The sequence below is a fragment of the Microtus ochrogaster genome, chromosome X (assembly GCF_000317375.1).
Source record: "Microtus ochrogaster isolate Prairie Vole_2 chromosome X, MicOch1.0, whole genome shotgun sequence".
In the NCBI taxonomy this organism is placed as follows: Eukaryota; Metazoa; Chordata; class Mammalia; order Rodentia; family Cricetidae; genus Microtus; species Microtus ochrogaster.
In genome coordinates, this window is record NC_022026.1 from 21,765,634 (window position 1) to 21,787,183 (window position 21,550).

The 21,550-nt window shown below is 50.9% G+C and overlaps 2 protein-coding genes across 2 annotated transcripts; one reads left to right on the forward strand and one right to left on the reverse strand.

Moving 5' to 3' along the window:
• Positions 1–6: 6 nt before the first annotated feature.
• Positions 7–17,390, reverse strand: LOC101981650 (NHS-like protein 2). The gene is made up of 6 exons (XM_026784905.1): positions 17,231–17,390; positions 16,850–17,104; positions 12,031–12,162; positions 8,554–10,872; positions 6,297–6,429; positions 7–5,517 (listed from the first exon to the last, which is right to left on the reverse strand). The coding sequence occupies exons 1-6, from the start codon at positions 17,388–17,390 to the stop codon at positions 5,196–5,198; spliced, it is 3,321 nt and encodes a 1,106-aa protein (XP_026640706.1). The 3' UTR covers positions 7–5,195.
• Positions 17,103–21,538, forward strand: Rtl5 (retrotransposon Gag like 5). Its single transcript, XM_026784851.1, has 3 exons — positions 17,103–17,284; positions 17,409–20,720; positions 21,151–21,538. The coding sequence occupies exon 2, from the start codon at positions 17,467–17,469 to the stop codon at positions 19,261–19,263; it is 1,797 nt and encodes a 598-aa protein (XP_026640652.1). The 5' UTR covers positions 17,103–17,284; positions 17,409–17,466; the 3' UTR covers positions 19,264–20,720; positions 21,151–21,538.
• Positions 21,539–21,550: the final 12 nt, after the last annotated feature.

Below are 21,550 nucleotides of genomic sequence, written 5' to 3' on the forward strand. Positions count from 1 at the left end.
CTGATTCAATCTGGCACTTTCTTAACGCCAGACAAATGTGTAGCGGGGCAAGAAGATGCTAGACATGCTTCTTTGCCAGAGACTGGACTGCTAACTGTAACTAACAGTCAAAAAGGTAACCTGTTGCAGAGAGGCGTGGCTCTGGCGATTCAGAGGACTTAAAGGTGTGCCACCTCTCTCTCTCTCTCTCTGTCTCTCCCCCTCCTTCTCTCATATGTTGCTCTTGGTGATTCCAAGACCATCCTTTGAGAACCAGTGGCCTAGATTTGGGCCTTTACCAAACAAAGGTATATATTTATTTCACACAGTCTTCATTAGGCAAATTTCTTTTTTGCTAAACTTATTAAAGTGCCTCCAACATGTGTTCAAAAACCACTCGCAACCATAGTCCTCTACAAACTGATTTCAAAGTATTTTAAACTAGTTGACTTGCTTGTTTCAAGTCACGTGAAAGTCATCACACTGTCTGCTGACTTACGACAAAGGCACTGTTTTGTACCTCTTTCCTACTCGCTTGTCCTCTTAAATCCTTCCTATCTTGGTCACTTAGAGCTGAATACATGCAAAGGCATTAGGGACTGGGGCTCTGCTTTAGAAAAGGTCTCATTCTCACACCAAGCTGGAGTCATAGCACACCACAGAGACGAACGGCAGGAGGGGTAGTGGAGGCCTGTGCTTAGTAACTAGGCCTCCACGCAGTTTAATAACCACCACTGATACTGGACGACTGACATCGTAAGAAGTGGACTCGGCAGAGTCACCTTGCACAAACAGGACACACTTCACAAACTTGTTAAATCTTTGTGTCTTTTACCTAAGTGGTAAGTAGTATTAATACCGTTTACACAAGCATGTTAATGTACAATAGGAGTGCTTGATCTAGGCCTTCTCAGAGGCATGTAAGTAGCTTTTTCTCAGAATCCCTTGGTAGGAAAATAGCACAGGGTTATCTAGATAATTGACCAGCAGCTACTAACTCCAGTGATTCCAGGAGAAGACCAGAGGTTCTATACTCTGGAGTCAGCTGTCAGGGAGTCTGGTCTTTCCACGGTGAAAAAGAACTTGTACAACTAGGTGACGCCTAACATTCTGCAAGGACTTCATTCCTTTGGCTTAAGGCTGTTCCCCTGTTAAAATGCAAGCAACCCTCGAAAAAGGTAGCATGAAGCCTCCCAGTCTCAGAGTCAATGAATTCATCCCTTTCCTGAGAGCATGTTTTTCTTAGGAGGAGAACGAAGTAGGAGGCACTGAGGAGAATCGGTGCTGGGCCACAAGGACTACAAGGGAGAAGGGAGCAGAAAGAGCAGACAGAAGGCCACACGGGCAGACCCCAACTTCCTGTTGAAGTTCTCTGGCCCTCGTGCTCCTCCTGAAAGGGGCGCTAACTTGCCAGCTGAAATGTTTGTGATAATACTGAAGATTCTTTAACGCATACAAAGGCTGCTGGCAACCAATGGAGAAACAGCAAGAAAACATTTGGCACAAAACCTGCCCCCAAATCAGAACTACACTCAGAGGAAGAAAGAGCAACTCATACTACTTTACAGAGCGCAAATCACAGGGCCGTGGCAAGGGTAAGGCACTGGCGGGGGCCTTGAGAGTGGGCGTCTCCCCAATCGCCTCACCCTAATCCTGGCCCTGGCAAATCATAGCAAAGGAAAAGCTCACCATTGTGCCACAGACTTGGCAAACACAGAGGGCGAAAGTAGTGAGCAACAGAGCACTGAGTGGTACCGAGTCTTTTTCCTGACTGGTTCGGAGGTGAGGAGGGGATCGGGTGCCTGGGGAGATCTGCTCAGAGTGACAGGTACACAGAGTCGACAACTGGATCTCTGTTGTCTTGATGACGTAGATGCCAGGCAGAATGCTTGTTGGGGGAACCCTGGAGATTTGCCCGTCTTTGTACATTCAAGGTCATTTTTTTCCAGATCAACCTTGTGGTCGTGAGGCTACTGTGAATGAACTGGCTGCCTGAGGCCTTGACTCCTTTGTGGCTGAGCTGCTGGTCTCGTAGGTGCAGTTCCTGGGTGTTAGGACTGAAAGACAAGCTGGAGCCAGGAGGGAGAGAGAGGCCCAGGCAGGCCAATAGTACAGGCAATGGGGAGGATCCACAAGCAAAGCCAGCCTTTGTATTAAGACCAACATGCTCTCCGCCACTCACATTTGAACCACAAATACATAGCCACCAAATGCAAAGCACGTAGGTACACATTAACTGCCTCTGGGGGGTCTTCCCCCACCCTTGACTGGACCAAAGCTCTTCTAACAGGGCCACCTGCCACTGAGGGCTGGAGCTGGAGGAAAACAAGGGGATAGGAAGAGCCTGAAGCAGAGGCTGACCACCTGAACCCCCTTTCATTTCCCTCCGACTCAATGTGTGTGTGCCATCCCTAGAGGTCCCTCTCTTTCTTTCCGTGTGCCGTGTGTCACAGCAGTGGCAGCAACCTCCCTGAGACTTTCCTGAAAGGGGTCCCCCTCCCAATCCAGCCTCCTGGGCAGCACACATTGTCCTCAGGGGAGAGAGAGATGATGTTTATGATAATGGGGACAGGAGAGCGGTTAAGTATTCAGAAAGATGCTTGGTGCTGTGCTAATCAATGACTGTTTTTAGTTACTATTATTATTTAACAATGTGGTTGTTTGCGTAGGACTAGGTCCAAGCCTGGAGGGACAGAACGACTACTCCCAGTCCAAAGTGTTTCCTCTGACTGTAAAGCCTCTGCCCCAAATCTCTTGTGCTAGTTGGGCTTCTGGTGGTCATAGTGACGAGGAAATGTTCTAAACATTCCAGGCATACAGAGTCGTATAGAGGAGAGCAGGGGTTCAGGTCACTGAAACAACCTCAAGCAGTCTAAGCATTCAGTTTAGAATCTTTTGGGGGGGGAACCTCCAGAGGTAGCAAGGTGAGGGGAGAGGCCAAACCCATGAGAAGGAACAAACAAGACACTTCAAATAAATCATCAGCAAACGTAGCAAGCCCTATACAGTTTCATATGCTCAAACTTTAGAATTCAATGATTGATTCATAACGGGTCTGTGGAGCAGACCCAGGGAACTTTTTCTCCTGATAGGCAGAAGCAAGGGCACTCCACTCCTTCATTTGCCTACAGAGCAAAACTCCTCTGTCTTTTGGAATTCTGAGTTAAGTCAGGTGTGGTAGTTATGTATAAACCAAGGCCAAGACTGAAGTCAGGGTCTCAATATGGAGCCTTGGCATCCTGGAACTACCTATGTAGATCAGGCTGGCTTCAAACTCACAGAAGTCTGCCTGTCTCCATCTCCCAGGTGCGGTGCTTCAAAGTGTATATCCCGCATTCCCGTCTGACTCGTGAAACTTGGCTTAGAAGATCTTCATGTTAAATGGTTTAAGCGCTTTCAGAGTTCCCCTGTTGATTATTTAAGTGGCTTCTTTCTAGAGCCGAGAGGGAAGTGCTAGCTGGAAGAGAGCTGGCGAGCTTAAGCTCTTTCCATTTGTCTAGAATTAGACCAATCGGAACTAGAGCCACCCAAGCAAGACCTCAGCCTAGGACTTCCACGCCAGAGACCCGAGTCCTCTCAGTACTCGGGGTAGTTTTGCAGCCACTTTGCCTTGCTGGAGTGTGGGCAGTAGAGCTAACAGTTTGCTTCTCATTGGTGAGGAGTGTGACCTATCAAAATGGAGATCTGCTTGTCCCTGGACTCCTTACTGCTTCCTCCGGGAGACTGAGCAAGGAATCTTTTAGGGCAGGGAGTGCGGGCGATGAGTCAAAGCCCATTTTTGTTTGTTTGTTTGTTTGTTTTTGCAAAGCACACTACAAGTTCAGTTCCTTTGGGCCCTTTGGGGGCAGAAGACAAAGAACTTCCCAGCACTGGCCAGCAGGTTCTCTGTTCAGTGCTTTGCTCAGCTTGTCCCCAGCCCCTCGGAAAGCAGGTGTACGGAGATCAGCTGCTCTTGCTCTACTTACAAAGTCGAGTTGACAAGAACAGCCCGTGCCTGTTGGCTTTGGAAGGGAAGGGGTAATTGTGATTGTTTTGGAACTCTTTCAGTATCCTCTTTATCCTAGCTGCTCCCCCCACCCCCCCCTGCCGTGGCAAGCTGAAAGTTGGCCAAACAGCAGTACCTAAATGGCAAAACGTAGCCTTCTTGAATTATGGGCTGTCTTTTTGATTTCACGTAGATCTTTTTCAGTCTACAGGTTCTTGATCGTTGAAACAGAGTCAGATTTCCTTGACACAAAACCCAAAGAACTACAAAAAGCACACCCTGAATCGAACGGTGTGGGGCAAGGTACATTTCCGTTCTACTTCTGGAGCCTTGGATGATGCCAGTCCTTCGCCTAATTACTTCCTGTAATGAATGTTACATGCGAGTGAAATGAGAGTTCTTGGAGTCTACAGCATGAGCTTGGCACAGATCCTGGCTACCCACATTGACAGACACTCGAAAGACCTCAAGGCGCGCATGCGAGTTACCTTGGCTAGATGCAAGCGAACAAATGTCCCGTTCGTTTGCAGAGCTTGGCTCAGCCAAAGCCACCCAGTCCCATCTTTTCTAGCTAATGGGGGTGGGGGGAAATCCTAGAAGTTTACTGAAACTCATCACCCTGATCTCCGCATAGACAATCAAACTGAAAAAGGCATGGAGTTTTAGACAGTCACACTCATGTTTGCACCACAGAAGCCATCCAATCAACCCCATGCTGAAATTAGTGCACGCCTCCTGCAGAGTTCTCTCTGGGGTTGAGGAGGCCTCCGTATTTGTCTGGGTCTTCACATAGGGCCATAAAAGCCATCCCAGGAGAGGAGATAATCAGCAGTGGGATTGGTGCCTCTGTCCCCAGCCCTGGTTTGGAAGGTCCCCGATCTGTTCTCCCACCGTGCCTTTCAGCAACAGAAGCCAATGAACAAAACAGCCAGGACACTGAAAAAGGTGGCATACGGGCTCTCAAATCTGAGGACCTCTTCTTAATGGACAGCGCTGGGAGAATCTAAGAAGAACACCGATGTTCAGCCATGGTAAGCATGGAAACGCAGATGGTCTGAAGCCTATCAGAGTGCCTGGGGAACGCAGGTGTGTTGTGTTGGCCTCTCTGCTGTCCAGAGTGTGAGTTAATGTCAAAGACAGAATGGGTTTTGTCATTCCTGTGGTTGGTTCCTTTCTGAAGCCCTCTATCTTTCCCCTGCTCTCCTCAGACCTAGTGAATAAGAAGCAGGGCTTAGGTACTGGGGCTGTCAGTGGGTTCATAGTCTTTTGAGAACTGCGCAATGATTCTTCGAGCCAGAGGGTTCGTGGTCTTGAGCAGCTCAGCCGCTGAGGGGCGGGTCCTAGGAGTTGCCTTACTTCCCTTCTTCTGGAGCAGGGCCTTGAAATCATCATTTCTGCCAGCGTCTAGGCAGGCACTGCCACTTGGCCCTGTGGCAGCAGCAGACTCAGTGGTGGGAGAATCAGCTGTGTTCTTCACTGGTGAGTGGGAGCTGGGTCTGCTGCCTGGGAAGCCCTCCCCAGGCTCTTTCCAGCCCAGGAGCTTTCTTTTGGACCTAAACGAAGGAAAGACTGGTCTGAGTGAAGTCAGGGAATTCAGGGAGCAGACAGCTAGCAAAGCTCTGAAGAACTGACAACCAGGGATGTGCTCAAGATCATGCATATGACAGCCCCGTGCTCCCAACCCCTTGGGGGCCCCTCTGTTCCCCACATGCTTTTCAATGGCCACAACTGGAGTCACTTGCCCTATGTTACAGGTTCACTCCTTGTCAGTTCTGAGATCAAGAACAAACGTAAAGGGTCACGACCAAGAGCTCAGTGATTGAATCAAGACAGCCAGGGATTTGGAACTGATTTGAGCTGCTGCTCCAGCTCCAGTAACTGGGCTCGTGGATCCAGGTACCTCATTACAAGCCCCTGCCTCATGTCCCAATGCCCACCTTTGTTCCCCCTCTGCCTGAGTCCCTGCTCTCATATGTTGTCCGGTGCTATATCACCTCGTGACAGAATTCTGTGGTACAAGAAGTTCCATGAAGGGTTAAATGTCTCTCTCTGCAGATAGAGCTGTGAGGCAGCAGATGGAGACACAATAGGCCAAGCAGTTGCTAGGAGACGAGGGGCCTCTCTCAGCACCTGGTCCTCCCCTCCTCCCCCGCTTCAACCAAAGATATCAGTGAATTTGAGATGTGAGGCCCCAGACTGTGCTCACATACGTAGGTAGATACTGAACTGAATCTCCAGTTGCAATTCCAGCGGCTGCTCAGAGGCAGCAGTTTTTCTTTAAGCAGAAACGGGGAAAGCAATTGCAATTATAATGAAGGAAAAGGATCCTGACCTGTGTATCACAGTAAATAAATCTTCAGTCGTGCGCGAAGCCACAAACACGTCATCGTCCTCCTCCGAGATCCATTCGGCTGTCTTATCACTGATTAAACTTTTCTCTTCGGCACTTGGTTCCACAGTCCTCCCTAGATATAAGAACCAAAAGGCATGACTTTGGCCATGAGAGTTAGGACAGGGCACATGCTCTCTTGCCATTCCCCTCAATGTTCAAAGCAACTCTAGCTAGACAGCAGGACAGAGCCTTTTGATATCTCCATTTTGCTAGGAGGAACATGAAGTTCAGAAGGTTAATGATTTACCCCCAGGCCTTTCAATGCCCCCATGGTGAAGACTGGCCCAAATCCCTGTTCTCATGCTTGCTTTTCGTTAATACATGTCATCTGAGCATGCTCGTTTTCTTATTTATTAAAAAAAAAAAACAGTGCTGGGGATGGAACACACTAGATAAGCTCTTTTGGCACTGAGCTATATCCCCAGCCCCCTTGTTATAAATACATAATTAAAAACTCAAGATACTGAGAGAAGGGTAAAGCAATTATCCTCGCCCAGTGGGGGATGAGACTTGCTTGAATCGGAGGGAGCCTGTGGAGTTGGAGGAAGCATATTTGGAAATAACCTGTGGCTTTGACATGCTCACTTGCTTTCGTCACAGTGATTAACTTATGCTGAAAGTCTAAACAAGTTTAAAGAAGGTCATGAGATTTTAATGTTTAACATTAAGGGTTCAAAAATGATGCGAGACAGAGTTGAGCCTTGAGGACATTAATAAAAATAAGAAAGTCATAAAAAAAGACAACAAATCTATGACTCCACTCGGCATCCAGAACAGTCAGAGCCATAAACCTATGGTTAGCAGGTAGGGAGGAAAGGGGGAGGAAAGGAGGAGAAAGAGGGGATGAAGTGGAGGAAAGGGGGAGTTGTTTCAAGGGTATAGACTTTCATTTTCCCAAGATAAAAGACATCCTAAAGATGGGTCTCTCAACATGAATGTTCTTAAACACTAACGAACTGTATGGCTCAAGATGGCTAAAATTAAGCCCAGGATGGCGGCACATATCTACAATTTTAACATTTGGGGGTGAAGTGCTGAGACAGGAGAATTGTGACTTTCAGGCCAACCTAGGTAATACAGTGAAATTCTGTCTCAAAAAAGGAATTGGTAGCCGGGCGGTGGTGGCGCACGCCTTTAATCCCAGCACTCGGGAGGCAGAGGCAGGTGGATCTCTGTGAGTTCGAGACCAGCCTCGTCTACAAGAGCTAGTTCCAGGACAGGCTCCAAAAACCACAGAGAAACCCTGTCTCGAAAAAAAAAAAACAAAAACAAAAACAAAAAAAAAGGAGTTGGTGCCAGGAAGGTAGTTCGGTTGGTAAAGCACCTTCCATACAAGCATGGAGTTCGGATCTCTGGTACTCACACTCTTGTGTATGCCTATAACCCTAATAATCCAGATGGGGGGGGCGGAGACAGGTGGATGCCCAGGGCTTGCTGGCCAGCCAGTCTAGCCAATAAAAAAGCTCTGATTCCTGTAGAGACTCTGTCTCAAAAGACAGGGTAAAGGTTGAGAGCCAAAGACACTCAACACAACCTGTGCCCCACCCACCGCCGGCCACATAGGCAAGTGGTTAAAATATAAGTGTCGTGTGTATCTTACAATTAAAACAAAAAGCCACAGGAACAACACCAACCAAAGTGAAGAATCATTAACTAGCCTACTCTTATGGGTCCAGGAAGAGTTAGAATCAAACTTTCCAAGGAAGACTGTGCCCTTTCTTGTAGAAAACACTGGAAAAGTGTGCAGGTCATCATTTCAGAGTCCCACGAGCCTTCCAGAACTCTTGGACCAGGACTTCCGGAATACTGAGTCCCGAGTGTTAGTCTAAATTAGTCTGACTAATGAAAACTATTGTCGGCTGAGTGGGAGTCCCAGGGCAAGGGCTGCATGCCTGACTGGCCAGATGCGGTCGGGAAGTCCCAGTGTGCTAAGGCTTTGTTTGATTTGTTATCGTGGTGCCTGTGCCAAGGGTAGATTGTCCAGACTTAGCCTTGGGGATCTGTCCTGGGTCAGTCCTGATCTCCTGGACAGTAAAGCCAACTGGCAGTTCCTTTACAGAGTTAACTCACGCCCTCTAGATGCGCTCACTACAGCTTTGGTCATGCTGGGGCAATTGCTCTGTCTTTCCAGAGTTAACTCCAGCTTCACCCTCATCCCTCCTGCAACTGAAGGGCAAAGCCAAGACAGTTCACTAACCTGGAGAGACAGCCTCCTTTTCACCGTCAACAGGAAGAGTGGAAGTCATCCTTTTAGCAGGTGACTTCGGGTCCTCCTCAGCGGAGGGACACTTGGTATCTTCCTCTAAGGTGATGATGGGGCTGAAAGGCAGCCTTGGCTCGGCCATACAGGCATCCATTTGAGCTACAGGGGGGGTGAGAGGCAGGTAGAGCACACTGGGCTTTTTTGGTACAGGAGGTGGAATCTTGCTCATCTTTTTCTCAGCTTCTTCCTGGCTCTGGAGGCTGATTCTTTCTGGTAAGGCTCTCACCTTGGGGACCCCATCTTCTACACTGGCCTGGGGAGGTTGCTGTGTTCCTGAGAAGAAAGCACCAGAGGAACTGGCAAGAGGTGTGAAGACAAGGGTGGAGGGTGCTGTAGACTCCCCAGGGCTCCTGCCACTGGGGAAGCTAGGTGACTTTGGTTTCCGCAACACTGTGTAGCTGTCTTGGGGGAGCTGCTTCACGTGTGGAACGGAGCTCCTGGGTGTCATAGCCATAGTAGGAGAAGTTAGCTGATACTCCCCAGGGAGCGAGGGTGGCCTGTGACCCAAGCTTGGAGGCCTTCGGGCCAGTGGTGGTTTCTCAGCTATGGGAGGTTTCACTTTTCTCTCTGGCAAGGTGAAGACTTCTTCTGCTCCAGGTTCCTCGGTGTAATCTGGGCTCTCAATGTCATCTTCTGGCTCAGACTTGCTGACTGACCTCAGACGAACAGAACGGAGGTCAGACTGAGTAACCATGGGCATGATTGGCTGGTTTGGACTAGTTTTCTGTGCCAGTTTGGCTCCAAAATTGGTATCAGAGTGATGGCGGCTCACCTTGGTCTTGCTGCGGATGGAGATACTCATCCCCGACAGATCCAGGGTGGTTGAAGAGCTCAATGGTAGGTCAAATGATAACCGTGACTTGCAGATTTTTTCCATTGGTGACATCGGGGGCAGTGATGACTTCCTTTCTGGTACCACCGGACGTACTCGGACACTGGTGCTTGGAGGCGGCAAGTGGCCCAGGGTCAAGGACATGGAGACAGTGGGTGTGGGTGTCTCTGACTGGCTCGAGTAGCCACTGGAAGGGGACATCAGTCCAGTGGGCCTTCCAGGAGAGGCTACTTCCCTGGCTTCCACCTCAATGGAGAGCTGGGAGGGTGTTGTTGCTCTGGAGGTGGAAGGGGAGGCCAGAGACTCCGAGCTTCCCTGAACTTGAGTGCATTCGATGACTGTGGTGCCAGTGGCTGTGCTGGAGCTGGACAAGGATTGGTAGGTGTCACCAGACTTCCAGTCAGTAAGATACCAGTGGTGAGAGAACTGTGAACTTTCTGGATCTTTGAGAGCTGGCCCAGATGGATGACCTTGAGGATCTGGGTGAGATGAATGGTGCCCTTGGTGTTCCAAGGAGAGGCAAAGGCTCCTGGGCCTCTGGTCCTTGGGCAGTGCCAATTCACCTTCTGGTGGGAGGACTGGCTCATCTTTGACTAGTGAGACGCTTCTCATGGGTGGAGAGGGCTTCTTTTTGGCCTTCTTGAGTGAAATACTTTTGGATCTTTGCCTCCTGTGCTGCGCCTCTTGCTCAGTGCTGAGGGCTGCAATGTTGTCAGTACTGTTACTGCCTTCAGAGTTTGCACTGGCATAAGGCAGGATGCAGGCCTCACCAGCCTTCTGCTCTTCACCATAGTCCACTGAGGTGACACCCGAGTCCGTGGGCACAGAAAGTGACCGCTCCCGGAATCTGTTAGTTCCACCTGGGCCTGTTTCCAGTCTTGAGGTACCACGGGCCAGGAGGCCAATCTTGGGAGGTCTTTCTGGTATTTGCCTTCGTTGAGTGGGGTGCTCAGAGTAGCTGGGTAGCCCAGTGCATCCTGCTGGGTTATCACGGGTGACAAAGAGGGTAGCCGCCTCTTTAGGGACCAGAGGTGGGAGTGTGTTCAGAGAGACCCAAGAATTCCCAGAGGAAGGATTTTTTCCATTTTCACTGACTTGATTGCCCTGGCTGCTGGCACTTGGAGTCATGTACGTGAAAGCATCTCCCTTCCAGGAAGCGGAGAACGTTGACTCTGTTGGTCCATTGCAAGAACTGGGGACACTGTACACCATTGCCATGCTCTCCGTGCCAGGAGGGTCTGGGCCACCACGTGCCTGGTGAGGGTCTGCAGGCTCACTCGATGAGTGTCTCAGTCCTGGCGAGGTGAGACTTGGAAACCGAGCTTCCTGCCCAATAGCAACTCTTCCCTGAACAACTTGTGGAGCTGAGTGGCCAGGCCTGATGTCTGAGGCCAGGCTGCCTACCGGGCTGGTGCTGTGCCCTGGAGATAGAAAACACATGTTACTGCTACAGCAAGGGATCCCCCGTCAGCTGTTTATAACCAGAACACCAGCTTTGTGCCAAGCAGCATTGCCAACAGCTTTGTCAGAATTCCTTGGTTCTTCCTTTTCACAGATGAGGATACTGGGGGAAGTTGGGATCTTGCCCATCGCCACACAGTGAGTCACGGGGTACCCTTGGATTGGCCAGATGGCTGCCAAAGACTTTCCAGTTTTGACGACTTTTTTTTTGGAGTACAAGTGTCACATGTGACTACCTCGGGTTTCACTCATACTTTCTTTCTCTCTGGGTTCACAGAACCAGCAGATCTCAGGGGTTGTCAGGCCTGAGGTGAGAGCAGAAATTTCTAAACTGACTAACGCCCACAGCAGCATGTGGCTCACAGTCCCAGCTATGAATCTGGACTTTGCCAGAATGCTATATTTCTGGCATCTGCCACCTTTTGCCTTTGAACATAAAAGACTTAGAGTAACTCACAGATGTGACACCATTCAGATGTTCCAATCTCCAGAAGTGTTCTCACATCCACAGCTATTCTAACATTACTGTTATTGCTACCTTACTGACATGGTAATTCATAATAGCCAGAATTTGTTGAATATTGACTATATCCCAGGCACATAGCAGGCAGTCTACACAGATATCTTTAGTTACTACAGTGACTGTATTGGGTCAATACAAGATTACAATTCGGGGGATGATTCCCCCACTTCTATTTGCATAAATTTGGCATATATGGTAACATTATTTTTTTTGAGATAAGACCTCATTATGTAGTCTTTGGCTGGGCTAGAATTCATGGAGACCAAGCTGGCCTTAAACTGGAGATAATCTTCCTGCTTCTGCTACTGAGTGCTGGGATTAAAGGTGTGTACTTCATATCTAATTTACAGTACATTTGTAATGGAAAACAAGGATGTGGTGGATTTATTAGCCCGAGATCCCTGCCCTCCAGACTCAATCGCTGGTCTTGCCAAGGGCCCCTGGTTGACATTAATCACACATTGGCTTTCTCAGGATAGTCAAAGCCCCTCTACCCAGAATTATTTCAGGTCCCCACTGCCACAATGGCACTTGCATGACAGGAGTAGTGGGAGATGGGGAAAGGGTTTGAGGGAATCAACTTTATTGGGGTCACCTGGGTCTCGCTGAGAAAAGTTAGAGAATCCAATAATGGTCCGCCTCCGCCTCAGGGTGGACTTGGGGTTCACGGCTGTCTCTGTGTTAAACAACGAGTGTCGAAAACTTGCATGTCTATCAAACTGCTGCCCTGTAGCCAAAATAAAGACACTTGGGTGCATCCTGGTTTCTGTTTAAAGCACAGTGAAAACTGGCCTGAGGTAGAGAGAAAGGATGACGGCAGTAGCGATGAGCATGAACAGCAGCATCCAGGAAGGTGGTACTTCTTCCCGCATCCCTCCCCTTCCCCCCAGGTTGGTGCTGGGTACACACTCTTGGTTTTACAGGCTACACCCAGCTCATTTGCACTTCTTAGGTGCACTGGGCAGTATTTTTCAGCCCCACACTGAAATAAACTGGGTAGCTTTTGAAACTCCACAATCTGAACTCCAGAACATTCAACTTTCTGGGAGGAGGGCCTAGGTAGAAGCATTGCCTAGGAGTCCTTGGGTGGTTTTTCAGATGCATAGCCTAGGAGTCCTTGGGTGGTTTTTCAGATGCAGGGGTGAGCATCACTGCTTGTGGAGAGATGGGCCGGGGCTAGCATTATTTGATTATGATCATAGGGTTTCTCCTGTGGTGCTGGGGACAGAATCTGGAGCCTTTTATATTCAAGGCAAGTACTCGACCACTGAGATGCACCTGTACTCCTGGGTGTGGTTTTTTGTGAGTGAAGGACTCATTTGGTTATCCAGGCTGGACTTGCCCTCATCACCCTGCCTCTGCCTCCAGAGTGCTGCGATTACAGATTTGTGCCATCATGCCCAGACTGACTTCACAGGGACCAGGTGAAAACGGCATCTCTAAGAAGCGCTCCTACTGATCCCATCGTTTAGGAAGCAGCCAGATAGTCTGACCTACAGCTACCTGGCCACATTACCAAAACTGGCAGCTGGTGTGGACTGGACCCTGTCTAATTCACTGAAGGTGCTGGGTCAGCTTTTAGTTCTGGGAATCTGTAGGGGGCAAAGTCAGGGTGAGGAGATCCATGGGGCTAAACAGGCAGTTCCCCCGCCCTGTCTCTAGCTTAGTGGCTGGTTAAGCAGGACCCGTCCCCCACCAGTCACACCACTCACTGCAGCCCCATCCCAGCAAATGGTTCCACAGGACAGAGTCAAGAGCAGCCCGAAAGTGAGACAGCCATTTAGACAGAGCACATCAGTGTTGCTTTGCGAATCTCCCAGCACAGCTTTCCCTCCCTTGGCAAATGAGCTCTACTTCCTGCCTCTCTTCCTCAAGATGACTCTAGGGGCGGTGGATGAAGCCAGATCCCGGGAGCATGGTCACGCGAGACAGAGCTACCCTCACTGCTCTCACCGACCTTTTCCACCACAGCAGGGCCCATGCTAGTCAAGGCCTCCTTCGGTCCCTTCAGATTACTGATGTCTTGCTTCCATCAGGGCCCTGAAGGGGTTCCTGATAGGACTGGCCCTGTTCCTTTCCAGCCACTGGAGTGGGAAGCGGAAATGCCACACGACCCCAAGCCGGAGACTGTGATTGTGCTGTCAACTTGACAGAATCTAGAATCACCCAGGAGATGTGCCTCTGGGCATTAACTGATATGAGACCCAGCTTTAATTGTGGATGGCACCATTCCTCGGGCAGGGGATCCTGGACCCTAGAGACGGAGAAAGGGAACTGAGCAGCAGCAAGTAGCCACTGTCTTCTGCTTCTTGTCTGCGGAGACAATGAGACTCGCTGCTTCCAAGTTCCTGCTGCCTTTGACGAGCTGTACCTTGAACTGTGAACCGGTCTATACTCTTGCTCCCTGCCCCCTTAAGTCGCTTCTGTCAGGGTTCCTTATTGCAGCAATGGAGAACAAAACGAAGAGAGATGCAAGTATCCCCTCACCACTACTCTCAAGGTCATCCTGGGCCTCCTGTGGCTCTTTCTTTTTTCCCCCTGTGTGCCCTTTCTGTGCCCTTCCCTTGTTACACTACCGTTAAAGCACATGCGCTCGGATTCTCGTCTCCTTCTAGCTGTTATTTGTATATTCCAAACCCAGAACTTTGGTTTTCTAACATTATCTTTACCTGAAACAAACAAAATTCTCAAACTTTGTTTTCATTTAAACTTAAAAGAAAACCCATGTTCAGAAAACTTTTGGCACATTCTGCAAAGAAACTTTTTGTTCCCTATTCCATGGTATCAGTTACAGTGACTGCAGATAGGGAGTGAGGGAAGAGGAGCCATCGCCCCCTCTTCAGCTGGCTCCCGAAGTCCCCTCCACTCCCGGGGGAGTCATGACCTTGTCAGCAGCAGATAGAGTGGCCCTCCCTCCCCAGTACCCAGAGCATTCGGAGAGGATGGGCCTTTGGCATGAGGGAAACAAACAGGCGGTGCTAAGCAACTCTACCAGAGATGTTGATGGGCACAAGGTCGGACTGCGTGGAGCAGGGTTGAAGCCAGCGCTTCTCCTTTAGGATGGGTAGAGGGAAGGGGCCATTCCAGGCAGTTTGCTTGTCGGCTGTAGGCAGGCTCAGGCAGGCCTCAGGGGCCCTCACACCCTGGGTCGTGGTCTCATCCTCGCTCAGCTGCCATTTTGCAGGCTGTTGGGAGAGAGGGTGTGATGGAAAGGTGCGCTTCTGACTGGAGGAGCTGATGCCCATAGGATGACTGCTTAGGCAGAGTGGTTGGAGGCGTCCTCTTGAAGGCAGGAAAGCACTGTACAGGGTGCCCTTCCCAGGGGGACCTCGCAGTAGCCCTGTTTGTGAGTAGTGATGAACAGTAGCTTCCAGGGGATCACATAAGCAGTTCAAGATGCCCTGCCGGTGGGTGCACGCTGGCTCTCCCAGGTTGGGGAAGAGACAACTCACCATCAATACAAACTCCAGACGCTTGGTAGACTGGGGCCTTTGGCTGGCAGTATGCTCAGGGGCCTCATCAGAAGAGCGGAAGGTCTGCCCCAGAAGTCTGGCCTCCGAATACTGTTCCTCATATTCTTCTGAAAAATAGCATAGTGGAGACACACTCTAGGGAGCCAGGTGCCAGGCTGGGGGAGAACAATGAGCCAGGCTCCTGCACTAAGCTGCCCAGCCTGACTCATATTGCTTCTTTGAGCTATTTCCTGGCCACTGGGTTCAGAAATGGAAAAGTGCTTGGTTCCCAGGACCATGAAGGCAGAAGAGGAAAGGAAGTCAGTAAATCCAAGCCGTGCTGCTTTGGGGCCCATGCCCTCTATAGTGGTCCCCACCTTAAGCACTCAGCCCGGAGAGCCAAGACTCGGGATGTAGACACCCTTTGCTAAAGGTTCCATTTTCTGAGGCGCTGTAGCTCTTCGGGTGTTCTGCAGTGCTACCAAGGAACAATGTGCACGAAGCAAGAAGAGACCCACACTGAGAAGTCCAGTCTGGAACTCTGTCTTGGATCGCAAGGACTTTACAGTTTCTTGGTTTTCTGTGAGACAAAATCTTGCATGTAGGCCAGGCAGGCCTCAGAACTCAAGATCCTCCTGCCTCAGTCTCTTGAGTGCTGGAATTACAGGCTTGTGCCACCATACCTGGATGCAAGAACTCATACTTGATGGCTTTTAGGTCTGGTTCCACTGTGGATGGGATCAGGTCTAGGCAGGCGAAAAGTAAGGGAACCGAAGGTGGTGGCATAGAAGACAGCGAAGTTCCGAGCCAACGAGAGGAGGTAAGTAAGTATGTGTAAGATGGAGTAGGGTTGGCCAAAGCGATGGCTTAGATGAAATGGCGAGGAAAGCGAGAACTCAACAGACTCTTGACTCTGGTCCTGGGGCTTGTTGCTCTCACGGCTCATTCTTTGCACCAGTGTTCCTAGTGTTTCAGTCTCAGGGCAGACACCTGAAGACCACTCCTTCCTTTGGACTGTGGCTACTGGGCATGTGAGAAAAACCCATCTCTGTCAGGAGGTGGAATGCACTCTCCCTGAGCTCCTGCTCACTAGTCCTACCAGATTCTGGATTCTGCCTGTGGTCAGAACAGTGCAGTCACCCCCCCCCTCCACTCTACCTCTTCCTTGCTGGACACAGGGCTCATGGTTAGCACTCAGCATCTTGCTTCTCTAAGGTCACCACTGCCCTTTGCAGAGATTAGGAGTTTTAGCTGCACCCCACTTGGGAGGCCCATCAGGGATTTTCTAGTCTGCACTCGACTTAGGAAAATTTTTTTTTGCTGATATGGAGAAATAAGAACTGAGAAGACCTTTTGCCCATTTAGTATTCATTAGACACCTCTGGGGGTGGGGTGCAGCTCTGTGTCCAGTGTGCCCGAAAAACTGAAGAGTAGTAAGAGAAACTCAAAAGTAGCAAGAGATGGCCTTTTTTTAGTAGTGCCGGACATACAGTCTCGGGCCTTGCACATGCTACCACAGAGCTACACCTCCAGCTTGGGGACGTGATTTCTACAGAGCACCTCATTGCGATTGGGAGGTTATTACAGGTACAGAGTGTGTGGAGTCCGGATTAGGAGACCCTATAGATGTCCCCTTTGTTTTCTAGTGCCAGAATTCCAAGGCATGGGAGATATGACGACAGGAGTGCTGGAGGGAATATGTGTCTCCTTTGAGGGAGTCTCCTATTCCCCTCTCTGTGACTTGCCTGGCCTCAGCCTGTATGCTTTCCACTTAGGGACTACTGAATCAAAAAGAGGGAGAGAGCAACAGCCTCGGAAACAGAGTCTTAGCATCATCAGTCTGGAAGGTGAAAAGAGAGATGCTTCGGAACTGTTTTCTTTCTTTCTCGCTGTTCCTGGTTTCTTCTTTGCCCCCCTCCTGCTGTGCAGCCGCCTCTGGGCAGCCCCCCTCCCTCGCAGTACCTTGCAACAGGCTCTGGAGATTGAGCTGCGCCTCGCGAAGCAGTTCCTCTACACTCGGGGGCCTGCCCGAGGAGAGGAACACGTTCACTGGCTGTCGCCATGACGACCTCGAGTGGGCAGTCGCTGTCGCATTTTCCCGACCCGAGTTGGCTGCAGCTAGGGAAGGAGAGAGTGAGTGAGAGCGCAGCCGCAGGAGCCAGTGGGCTCGCTCAGTTCCCGAAGGCCCGCCCCTGCTGGGGGCGCTCTTTGGCGGCGCTTAAAAGGCGAGGGCTCGCTGTCCGCAAGATTTTTCCTCGACAGATCCTGCCGCAGTCCGTTCCCTCCCGCTCTGCCTGCTTCAGACCGCACCACCGCTGCCAGCGACTCACTCGTGCCCTGCGCCTGCTGCCTCCAGGACCCGCGCGGCTGCCCGCCTTCTCCGACCCCTGCAGCAAGGTAAGGCGTCCCGGGCCCGAGTCCCCCGGGTGGGTGTGGCTCGGGCTCGCTTGGCCCCGTCGCCTTCTGGCCGCACTTCGGTAGCTTCCCGCGCCCACCTCCTCATTTCTGCTTCCTCCCGCAGACCCTGTAACTCCCTGCCCCCAACTGCGGGACACTCAAAGCCCCAAGAACTAGTGACGATGTCAGAGGCGGCGGGAAATCTCAATAGCCTCCGCTTGGCGAATGAGGCCCTGCAAGAGGAGTTAAATGCCCTTCGAGGAGAGAATGCCCATCTGGGCCTGCAGCTCGGGAGAGCCTTGGCCGAGGTTAATTCCTTGAGGGGCAGTGTCTCGAGCCACATCCACCGGCCGGTGCCCATAGTGCCCGTCCTTGCCGGGGAGAACTTTGAGTACCCGCCCAGTGAGAACGAGCCCGCTCCCGAGGAGGAGGAGGAGGAGGAAGATGAGGAGGAGGAGGAGGAGGCAGAGGTGCCTTTCCTGTGCTGGCCTCCTCCTCGCACAGATCCCGAGGATGTCTCAGATGATCTTTTGATTAACGTGGTCCAGGACTATTCCAACCCCGATGAGTCCACTGACCCCCCTCTGTCACCCAACCTGTCCCAGTCGGAGCTGCACTCCCCCGCGCCAAAAGAGCTGGCCCTACAGGTCTTTCTGCCACCGCTTGAGCGGCCAGACATAGAACCATTTGCAGGCGACCCCGTCTACCTGGCTGAATTTCTGATGCAGCTAGAGACTTTCATAGCAGATCATGAAGATTACTTCCCTGGGGGCGAGGAACGGGTGGCCTTTCTGGTTTCTTTTTTCATAGGGGAAGCGAGAGACTGGGCTATCTCAGTCACTCAGGAAGGAAGCTCCCTGAATTCCAACTTCCCGCTCTTCCTGGATGAAATGCGTAAGGTATTCTGTGGCCCCATCCCCTCACGCGTGGCTAAAAAGGCCATCCGTAAGCTCAAGCAGGGAGATTGTACCCTAAGCAGCTATGCAGATGCTTTTCAATTCTTGGCCCAGTTCTTGTCTTGGGATGACAATCGCCTCCAAAAGCAGTTCCTTAAAGGCTTGTCAGAATGTGTCCGAAGGGAGCTCTTTTGGTCAACTGAAATTGCAGATCTGGATGAGCTGATTCTCGAGTGTGCGGAGATAGAAAGGAAAGTGCGGGTCCCCAAGCCAACCCCACTCCCTGAAGTTCAAAGCAGCTTCTACCCTCTGGCTCCAGTTCTTAATGAGAATGGAAATGAAGCTGTGGTGGCGTGCCACATTGAGAATGAGGAGGAGGGTGAACAGGCATGCGGGCACAGGCTTTATCTGTTGGACCAGGGGAGGCCCTTCTCACAGGAGCTGAGGGAGGAGGAGGAGGAGATGAGGAAAGAGGAAGAAGAGATGGAGGATGAGGAAGATGAGGATGAGGAGGAAGATGAGGATGAGGAGGAAGAGGAGGAGGAGGAGGATGAGGAAGAGGATGATGATGATGAAGAAGACAAGGAGGAGGAGATGAAGAAGAATGAGGACGGCGGTGAGGAAGCTGAAGTTGAGGTTAGGGTCCTGCTTCCAGAACAGGAGCAAGTGATAGAGGAGGTCCAGCATGAGCACGATCATGTGTATGTGCACGACTGCATTCACTTACACATGCATGCGCTTGCTGCCCATCATTATGGCCTACATGGAGAGGTGTTGGAGATAGAAGAACCTGTCCTTGTGGACACGTCAACCCAGACCGTGAGCTCTGCGACAGGCTACCATGCCGAGAATTACCTGAGCGTGGCACCTTCCATAATGCAACCGAGCAGACAGGGGAGCCAAAATCGCGTCCCACTTCTGGAGGGCCTTCCAGATACCAATTCTCCCTTCTACAGCTCACCACCACTGATTCACCATGCAGGTCACTTGGAGCAAGACCAAGTGCGAAGGCATCCCTCCGTGCTGTTCTGCCTCACTCCTAGACAGGGGGGGCACCGAGCTCAAGGCCGAATTCGCGTGTGAATCCTTTGGTGAGTTGGCCACAGGGAACACACCCTTCTACCGCATCCCTTGCTCTTGCTATTGCTGCTGTACCTGCCACATCTACTGACCAGTCCTTAAGAAAGCTCCAGACCTGAAGAATTCAAGGGAGACCTGTAGAATTCCAGACTGTTTTGCAACCACAACCAGCGAGTGAAATGTGCCCAACCAAGGCCATCTAAGAAGGGAGAGGCCAGTCGTCACTGTCCTCTTGCCATGTACTGTGCTCAGTCCTTGCACAAGTTGGAGAGCAAGTTTCTGGGCCTGTTCTTGTAAATGCACTGGTCACCTTTGTCCTCTCCTCTACTTGTCCCCAGCCTTTGCCTCTCTGTGTGTTCTTTGCCCTGTGTTCTTACGGTTTTACTCTGACTAGTCAGGACTTCACCCAATGCCTCACTGATCTTCCCTAATGACTTAAAGGACAGGCTACATTGACCTCCTGATGCCACTGAGGCCACTTCCTGGACAATGAGCAGGATGGCACCAAGAAGTATATACTTGTCATGTTTGCAGCAGAAGAGCCTGAAAGGGAAACTGACTTACACCCAGTGCAGCGAGAACACGAAGTCACACGTGCAGTGGACAGTGACTGAGACTTGCTCTCTTGGCCTGATGGTGGCAACCTGACTCCACTTTGAGTGCTGGAATCACCTTCCCTCAGACTCCTGCACCACGACCCTTGAACAGGCTTTGGCCACTTTTCCCTTAAAGGGTTGGTGTTAGGGATGCGGGGGTTGGGGCAGCCGAGGTGGCAGCAGCGTCACAACTCAGTTTGACATCCTAAGGAGTGACTCTTGCTTTAGGTACATGGCCTTTTTCACCCAGCTAAGCTCTGGTCTGCAGACTGTGTCGTCAAGGTGATGGAAGTGGCCTTGCTGCCCTGCTCTTCAAGCCCCTCTGACTCTAAGGAGTCTTTGGTTCTGAGAGAAGAGACCAGGGCTAGCTCACTAGAGACTGCACCCGTGCAGTGCAGCTGCCCAACACCCCCACAGCTCTCTCAGGAGGGACAATCTCTCTCAGGCCTGTTGCCGAACTTCAGTTAGCCAGCTTCAGGGGTAACTGCCTCCTTCACACTCCAGGGGCTTCTGGGGCACAAATTCAGGTGCCCTTAGAAAGACATCTGCTGTTCAGTTGGGTCCAGAAAATACTGCTTTTGCAGTGAAAGCCACACATGTGTTATTATCAGTTCTGGCCACAAAATGGCAGCCCGATTCACTGCTGGCCACACTTGTCCCCATGGACACTGAACTTGCTGCACAGTGCCTAGCAGCTGGGCAAGTGCAGCCCAAGTGTCTGTGGCCTGCAGAAGGGAAATTCCATGAGAGCTCAGTCCTAGAATTTGAACCTAAGACCAGAGGAAGGAACCTGAGGAAGAGGAATCGGAAACAGACCCAGTCCTCAGACTGGTTTAGGGTGAGATCTCTGTTCATCTGCAAGAGGTAAGATGCCTGTTTGCTTATTACTTTTGTTTCTTAGCCTGAAGATCAGTGGAACTGGGTTCCTATAATCTGTTGCTACCTTTTACAGTGGTTTCCCCCAAGAGAAGGGTTAACATATAGTCATTATGGGATATTTGGGAAACAGAGAACACTCTAAGGACAAAAAGCCCCGTGTAAACATGCAGAATCGCATTGCGCAGAAGCAGCAGTCGCTCATTTCCTTCTAGTGGGTTCTCACTGCCCTTTCTTAAAGCGGAGGTCATCCTGCTAGAGGGCCAACAGTGGGACTGAAATGGCTGTCACCTGTGTGCCATGGAATCATTTCACCCTCCTGAGCTGTTAGACACTTCAGTTGTTTGGCTTCCCCATTCTCACAGGGGCAGGAGTAAAAAACACCACGTGAAGACTTTGTTCTGTGTCTGTTTTTCAGCTTATTTCCTCAGGCGAGAGTTCCAGAAGGGAAAACACCGTTCTTCGAAGCTCTGGACCCTGTCTGTTGATGTCAGCATGCTGGTCATGCTGACCCTGTGCTTGTGGAGAAGTGCAAAGGGCAGGTGTCCTGTACCTCAAATTTCGGAACCCTCCTTGGTACAGGCCTTGTCGGACCCCGTTGGCTCTTCTTACTCTGAACACGTGCAGCCTCAGCCAGGGAGAGTGCGCACGAGCAGTAAACTGGTTTGTAGGCCTCTGGGGGCAGAGGGGGCTTGGACTTCCTTTGACCTTTTTCCTTCTTTCCCAGATCTTCAATATATTTTGTGTGTGATGTGACAGCTACAGGAGCTGTCTGAAGCTCTGAGTGCCTCCTTGGGTTGGGGATGGGGGTGGGTGTG